This window comes from Coregonus lavaretus (genome assembly GCF_964263955.1).
Source record: "Coregonus lavaretus genome assembly, chromosome: 37".
Taxonomy (NCBI): domain Eukaryota; kingdom Metazoa; phylum Chordata; class Actinopteri; order Salmoniformes; family Salmonidae; genus Coregonus; species Coregonus lavaretus.
Window position 1 is genome coordinate 20,391,068 of NC_140024.1, and position 8,419 is coordinate 20,399,486.

The 8,419-nt window shown below is 45.4% G+C and overlaps 1 protein-coding gene across 1 annotated transcript; it reads right to left on the reverse strand.

Moving 5' to 3' along the window:
* Positions 1-663: 663 nt before the first annotated feature.
* LOC311111258 (la-related protein 6-like) lies at positions 664-8,112 on the reverse strand (the record flags this gene model as incomplete). Its single annotated transcript, XM_084153972.1, has 3 exons — positions 664-2,872; positions 3,521-3,719; positions 7,382-8,112. 3 exons carry the CDS (start codon positions 8,110-8,112, stop codon positions 1,760-1,762), a joined length of 2,043 nt encoding a protein of 680 aa, XP_084010098.1. The 3' UTR covers positions 664-1,759.
* Positions 8,113-8,419: the final 307 nt, after the last annotated feature.

The window sequence follows — 8,419 nt, forward strand, 5'->3', positions numbered from 1 at the left end:
CATTAGGGCCTAATGAATTTATTTCAATTGACTGATTTTCTTATATGAACTGTAACTCAGTAAAATCCTTGCAATTGTTGCGTTTATATTTTTGTTCAGTAGTTCCGACTTCCAATAGTCTTCATAATGTGGTCATACAGTAATTAGTAAGTTGGTAAATGTAGTATCTGTATCCAGATAAAGCTATATCACACATTTTGATGATTTCATAGCATTTCAGCATGAGATACTGTATTTGCTTCAGACCTTTATGGTTGCTAAGGAACATTTGAAAGCAATATTTCACAGTAATACCAATTAGATCCAGCTATGTAATAGACCTGAATAATAGCTTGTGTTATCAAATCCGACTGCAATCTGTACAGTTTTTACCCAATTTTGCAGAGAAGGCTGGTATTGATACTGTAACATCCACGCTTTCTTACAGCTCATGCGCTTCCCATCTGTGCCATCAATCTCGTGATAATGGTGGCTCATTGTGGAATGTAGCCAATTCTGTCAGTCTTGTACATGTGATTAGGGTATTGATAGGATATTAATTTAAATCTTGCACAATCGTCTAAACTAAAAGAAACACTTGACCTTGTTAGGAATGGGCATTAATCCCAGTCGGCCGATGTGTTCCTAATCAAATGTAAATGAAAATGTTGCCACAAGCGAAATGCAATTTTAGTGATTTATTTTGTACAATAAAGAAAGTGCCCTGTACGTTACCCCAGCTCAGATGTCAAAGCAAGAGTTCAAGCGCATCTACATTTTGCACACTCAAACCTCATATACCCCACTACACACTGATTAACCCAACATAGCAGGCGTAAAAGCAACGCCTGAAACCAGATCCCCTACATACTGGTCTTGACGAGAAAAATAAACAAGTGTCAGGGGAGGTTCTCTTCTGCACTGTTCAACCAATCCAGTAAATGTGGAGGATTTAAGATGGAGTGTCGTCTTGTTAACGTCCAAAAGTAGAAGTCGTGTCACAGGCATTCTTTCCATTTCCCCTGAAAGCTGGAACATCCGGTTGTTGGGGACTCGGTAGAGGCTACACACTGATAAACAGATTCCAGCCAAGGAGGGCCCCCCCCCCCAATCCAGTATTTTTCATTTTTACAGAGCTAGGAGTGTAACCCCTACTTTGGAAGCTTAAGTTTGGCATACAGGAAAAATAATTAAATTTAAAAGGCAAAATAAAAAAAGTAGTCCATGTGATAACTGTTCAACCTTATGGCTGGGAAATATGGCCACAGTTTAAGGAGCAAATAACATTGATACTCACAATAGACAAATATAACAAAAGGCATATGGCGATATCAACTCCATTGGCCCATACCACTGTTCACACAATCCACAGACAAAATGTTATGAGATTTCACACACATACTTCAAGACTGAGGACACTTTCCAATAAAAAAATCTCCACCCTGCCCCATGCACAACACCTCAGATAGCAATGGAGGTGACAAATACCATTACTCTGGTGTCTGAAATACAGTACTCAACTTTGAATTTCTTCAAAACTCAAAATGTAGCTTAAATATTCATAAATTAGGCGTCACCATGTTTTTAAACCAAATATTGTATAAAAGTATAACAAAGACTGGCAAAACTCCAAACTACTATAACACAGAACAAATCTACGATCATTGAAATGTGGGGCGGGGGATGAAGAATGTCAATGTAGTGGCCAAAGGACTGGGTGAAATCTCATCGCTGTACTCAGTGTACCGCTTTAGAACTGGGGGCATAGGGGGTACAAGTGTCAAGTTTGGGTAGAAGCAGTCTTCTCTCCCCTCTCAGCAACACCAATGGACACACCACAGTGAAAACCACGTGTTCCATCAGGCCCACGCGGTAGCCTCATCACGCCCGGCGGAAGCCCGTCTGCGCCCTGGATCTTTCGACCCAGCATGGGACTCCCTACTGGGCTGCTCTCCTGGGAGGCCACCTGCCTGCGCCTCTGGACCCAGGGGCTACCGGACGGCGTCAGGCTGCTGTCTGAGGAGTAGTCCGCCCAACGTCGCCCAGCCTCAGGGCTCAGTCTGCCCTCACTGGCCAAAGGAGACTTATGGGAGTGGGGAGACTTGCGTTGGGAGCAAGGGCTGGCCCGGGGACTGGACCAGGGGCTGGTGCGTGGGGACACAGCTGGGCTCAGGTGATTGTTCTGGAAGGTGGCACCCCCTCCAGTGGGACTTAGCTTATTGACAGAGCGGGATTTGCGGGCCAGTCTGGGGGAGGTGGGGTTGCTCTCAGTCTCTGAGGAGCTACAGGCAGAGTCTTCGTGATACTGAAGCTCCCGTACCCGGCTGTTGAGTGAGTGGCTCTTCCTCATCCCTCCTACTCCCTCCTCACGCTGACCTTTGGGCACCTTCTTCTTGGGAGGCTTGGTGCCGATCAGAACCACTTTCAACCCCAGAGACCCTGTCCCCTCCTCGCTGCCCACAGCCTCATTGGCTTTGACCGCAGCCTCCACCTCCTCATACTCCACTATGGCACACTCCTCAGTGCCCAGCTGTGTGTAGCGGCCACTCAGCTTCTTCAGATCGGCTGGCAGGTCCTTGCCAGGCTTCAGCACCCTCACAGAGGCGATGGCGCCATATGTTCCAAACGCTTTCAGCAGCAGCTTCATCAGTTGTTCCTGTTGGGTAGCTCCGCCCTCGCTCCCATCGCCAGCCCCACACTCCATCGCCACGCCCAGCTCTGGCCAGCTCTGCAGCTCGCTGAGGAGTAGCATGCGGCTCGGCAGAGACTCGCTGGCAAACACGGGCACTGTTGATCTGCGACGCACTTTGCGCCCCTCATCGTTTAGCTCAAGTATTGTCGAGTGGCGCAGAGCATATGCAGTTGTTCTCCAGTCTCGCGTCAAGTGCTTCACCTGGGAGGAAAATAACTTTGTGTTAGAGATAATCGGAAGTGAAAGTCAGTACTTTGTTTACAGGCAGCATCCTGTATGTTAGAACTTCCTATTTTTTATCATACATCCTGAAAACTAAAAAGCAATTGTTCTGATGGCAGTATAACGTATAAGCAGCCACAGATCTAGAATTAGATTATTTATATGTAAGCAACAGCTGTCAAAAGGCAAATCAAGTTACTGGCTACTACAGAAGTGTTGTTTCACAGTTCTTAAAATTCCCACATTTCTGTTTGTAAATAAAGCAACAAATATTGCTGTTATTGTTAGCGCCTCCTAGAAACAAAATAAACATTCACAGTATTCATCCAGCTGTGAACATTGGACATTAAACCAGTAGAGGAGAAAAACTGATCTTATTCTTGGAAGTGTAAACAAAAAGGAAACGGGTAAAATCAATGAGTATGTATGAGCCTCAGTCACACCAGCTGCTCCCGCTTCCAACCCATGTGAGAATGCACTTCCTAGCCCCAACGGCTTGCCATACTGACACTAGGAACAGCTGTTGCATTCAGTTATATTAAATCCCCATGAGCCCCCAGGGAATTCAATTGCTATTCCAATTTCAATATCAAGAAACCAAACTGTCAGCAGGAGATCAAACATTACCTTCTTAAAGGAGGTGAGCAGTTTGACACTGACGAAGCCCAGCTTGTTGCGTCGGACGTGTTTGAGCAGGAAGGCATCGTGCTCCAGGTTCTCATCCGACAGGTAGTACTCGATCTGGGCCACCAGCTTCTGGGTCAGCTCTGGGTCTGGGGGCTGCCAGCTCTCCTCCTCCAGTTCCCCACCACTCGTGCCAGCACCACTGAGAAAGAGAAAACGGATAACATGCCAGTTCACAGAGCCACAAGGCAGGAGCTTAAACGATTTGGCAGGAGAACTGATCAGAACAGCCTCAGCCATTACCCATAGCAACATGCTGAAAAGAGCTGCTGGAGATCTGCCATCTTGACTCTTTCCTCCTCAGATTTCATTTTCAGATTCTTCCTGTGACAGTAGTGACAGGCTGCCGAACCACGATGTGACCGTCACACTGCTCTCTGCCAGAACCTCAACACCACCGGGTGTCCCGCCAACATGAACAGAAATCGCTAAGACCTCTCCATCTGAAGAGTGCAGAGTCACTGATCTCCACACACCACGCCTCCCACACAGGGACAGGGCTATTTACCATATCAGCCAGACTTCAAAACAGTCATTTACTGCCTGCCACACCAGAACAAAGGTTTAATCAAAGTTCTATTGACAGAGGGCTTTAAAATGTGCACAGGTATGCCGGGCCGGCATTGGCTGCTGCGATCAGAGTGAAGGTCTGAATGACATCACTGTGTGGATGAGTCATCCTCCTCCAGCCTCCTCACACAGCGATCCCATCCCGCAGGCTAGGCAAGACACTGGTCGAACACCCCAGACAGAACAGACAATGTAATGATTGCAGCATCCAACCCACTGTGTTCAAGTCAGGGGAAGCCCTTTGACAACAAAAAAATAAATGGAGTCAACCCCTCCCACACACCACTGTAAAGGGACCAATTATTGTAGACCGAGTCATACTCGGAGATTCTCTCCTGCCAGAATAATAAGCTGGTCAAGGAGTATTAACGAGTAGTTCACTGGTTAAAGGTATCCTGTGAAAAACAAAAATGTTCCATGCCCCCAAACAAGTGCAACATTGTTGCAAGTGAAGAACATGCCTCTGCAAGACAGACTATGATGCATTGGTAGACCTGGTTAAGAATATGAATGTATTATTTCAGACTACCTGAATTAAACATACTAACCACATTGCCTATACATTAGCACTGGGTCACAGGAATTTACAAGGGCAAAAATAGCCAGCCTGGTCTCAGACTAGACGTAACATAGTAAATGTAAATCCAAACCCTGAAATTAGTACGATACGTTTCATTTTGTATGGTTAAGACAGAATGTTAGTTAAGGCAAAAAAAATTAAGTAGGGTGGTTAGTGGGCGAATCTCTAGCAACCCAAAGGCTGTGTGTTAGAATTTCATCAAGGACAACTTCAGCAACTACTTACTACTGTTTAGCTACTTTGCATGTTAGCAAACCCTTCCCCTTCCCCTTTAACCCAGTGTTTCCCCAACTCCAGTCCTCGAGTACCCCCAACAGTACACATTTGTATTGTAGCCCCAGGACAAGCAGACCTGATTCTACTTGTCATTAATCATCAGGCCCTCAATTAGTTAATTCAGGGGTTTTATGTCAGGGGCTACAACACAAATGTGTGCTGTTGGGGGTACTAGAGGACTGGAGTTGGGAACCACTGCTTTAACCTAACTCCTAACTTTAACTCTAACCTAGCTAACGTTAGCCACAACAAAGTGGAAAGAAATGTACAGTGAGGGAAAAAAGCATTTGATCCCCTGCTGATTTTGTACGTTTGCCCACTGACAAAGACATTAACATTCTATAATTTTAATGGTAGGTTTATTTGAACAGTGAGAGACAGAATAACAACAACAAAATCCAGAAAAACACATGTCAAAAATGTTATAAATTGATTTGCATTTTAATGAGGGAAATAAGTATTTGACCCCTCTGCAAAACATTACATATTACTTGGTGGCAAAACCCTTGTTGGCAATCACAGAGGTCAGATGTTTCTTGTACTTGGCCACCAGGTTTGCACACATCTCAGGAGGGATTTTGTCCCACTCCTCTTTGCAGATCTTCTCCAAGTCATTAAGGTTTAGAGGCTGACGTTTGGCAACTCGAACTTTCAGCTCCCTCCACAGATTTTCTATGGGATTAAGGACTGGAGACTGGCTAGGCCACTCCAGGACCATAATGTGCTTCTTCTTGAGCCACTCCTTTGTTGCCTTTGCCGTGTGTTTTGGGTCATTGTCATGCTGGAATACCCATCCACGACCCATTTTCAATGCCCTGGCTGAGGGAAGGAGGTTCTCACCCAAGATTTGACGGTACATGGCCCCGTCCATCGTCTCTTTTGATGCCGTGAAGTTGTCCTGTCCCCTTAGCAGAAAAACACCCCCAAAGCATAATGTTTCCACCTCCATGTTTGACGGTGGGGATGGTGTTCTTGGGGTCATAGGCAGCATTCCTCCTCCTCCAAACACGGTGAGTTGAGTTGATGCCAAAGAGCTCGATTTTGGTCTCATTTGACAACAACACTTTCAACCAGTTCTCCTCTGTATCATTCAGATGTTCATTGGCAAACTTCAGACCGGCCTGTATATGTGCTTTCTTGAGCAGGGGGACCTTGCGGGCGCTGCAGGATTTCAGTCCTTCACGGCGTAGTGTGTTACCAATTGTTTTCTTGGTGACTATGGTCCCAGCTGCCTTGAGCATTGACAAGATCCTCCCGTGTAGTTCTGGGATGATTCCTCACCGTTCTCATGATCATTGCAACTCCACGAGGTGAGATCTTGCATGGAGCCCCAGGCCGAGGGAGATTGAAAGTTATTTTGTGTTTCTTCCATTTGCGAATAATCGCACCAACTGTTGTCACCTTCTCACCAAGCTGCTTGGCGATGGTCTTGTAGCCCATTCCAGCCTTGTGTAGGTCTACAATCTTGTCCCTGACATCCGTGGAGAGCTCTTTGGTCTTGGCCATGGTGGAGAGTTTGGAATCTGATTGATTGATTGCTTCTGTGGACAGGTGTCTTTTATACAGGTAACAAGCTGAGATTAGGAGCACTCCCTTTAAGAGTGTGCTCCTAATCTCAGCTCGTTACCTGTATAAAAAGACCCCTGGGAGCCAGAAATCTTTCTGATTGAGAGGGGGTCAAATACTTATTTCCCTCATTAAAATGCAAATCAATTTATAACATTTTTGACATGCGTTTTCTGGATTTTTGTTGTTGTTATTCTGTCTCTCACTGTTCAAATAAATATACAATTAAGATTATAGACTGATCATTTCTTTGTCAGTGGGCAAACGTACAAAATCAGCAGGGGATCAAATACTTTTTTCCCCATCACTGTATATAAAAGTGGAATTCGTAACGTCACACATTTTGCAAATTCGTAACATATTGTACAAATTGTAATTCCTAACACATCATAAGAAATGGATGATGAACATCCAGAAATTAATACATACCATACAAAACGTAACACATCATACTAATTGGGGTGTCCCAGATTTACGTTTACTATGTTAGGTCTCACCCGAGTCCAGGTTGCAAATGCATGGGTTGACGCAAGGGAATTAGAGCAATGAGTGTCAAGGTGCCATCCAAATCGGCTTATCTGTCTTATACGTCAATGGGCTTACAATGCCCGTCTACAGGTGGTTAGAAGCTGTCTGGCAATTACCATAGCCCTTCACTGTGGAATTAAAGTTCACATTAAAATAACACACCAAACAAAAACAAAAAAAATATTGCAGTATTTTAGCCTACAGGTTTATTTAAAAAAACAATCAGATAAAGTTAAAAGGAGGATACAACTGGCAGACATGCCATTACAAGACAATGCATTTACCTGGATTTATCATGTCTTCCAAATTCGTCTTCACTACAGCTGCCTCCGAGGAAATCGAGATTGTTTGAGGACACCTCCTCCTCTGGTTCCTCGTCGTCTGCCGCCTGAATAGCCACTGTTATCGTCACTTGAGTCCCCATCTCTTGCAGGTGTTGATCCACAATTATCACCTCATCGATTTCCCGTCCCGCCGACGAACCTGATACAGATTCGATATGTTTCTGAAACTCCATGGTGGCACTCGTCATTTTACCCGAAATAAATGTGTTTTCTCCCGGTTCGTTCACTTCCTCCTCGGCTACACCAGTGGTAGTGCTTTCCTGGAAGCCTTTATTCCTTGTACTACAACAATTGAAGTCGGCAGGATATGGGGCAAATACACCTCGACGCTTTTGACACCCACGCCGGTGGATGGCCAAGGAAGCCCCAAAGATGCGCTCCACAGCTGGCCAGAGCCCCCAAATTCTACCCCACGAAGAACCCTGGGGTGGCGTGGAGCTAGCAGCTAGCGAGACGCAGCTAGAAGCTGGGGAGACCGAGGGGATGGAGCCGTCTTGTGTTGTTACTTCCTGATTTGTAAGAGGCTTTCTGCTTTTGAAACGAGCTCTGGGATTGGGCCATGTCATCTTTCCGCACTCATCCCCAACCCACCAGCAAAACCCAAGCTGAAGCCAAGAGGGAGGGAGGAGAAAATAGAGACAACGGATAAATGCGTTTACCAATGCTTGCATTTTTGTGTATTTTTCCCTTTGTCACTATTTCTAGTAAGAAATGGCTGCTATTTCACACGTGTCCTAAATAGGGGGAAGTACAAGTGTAAATTCCACGTGCTGTCCTGCAATTGGGGAAATTGCAATACACCAATCATGAAGGCCGACCCATTTCTCAGAACGCGCAAATTGGATAATAGGCTTTTAGCATTAGACGAAGGGGTTGTTGAGAGATTTGCTATGGGGAAGGACACAAATAAATGACACCAGTGTATACAGTGTCATGAGGCATTACTGTCAGCAGTGGCTTTTACTATGAGAGGATGTG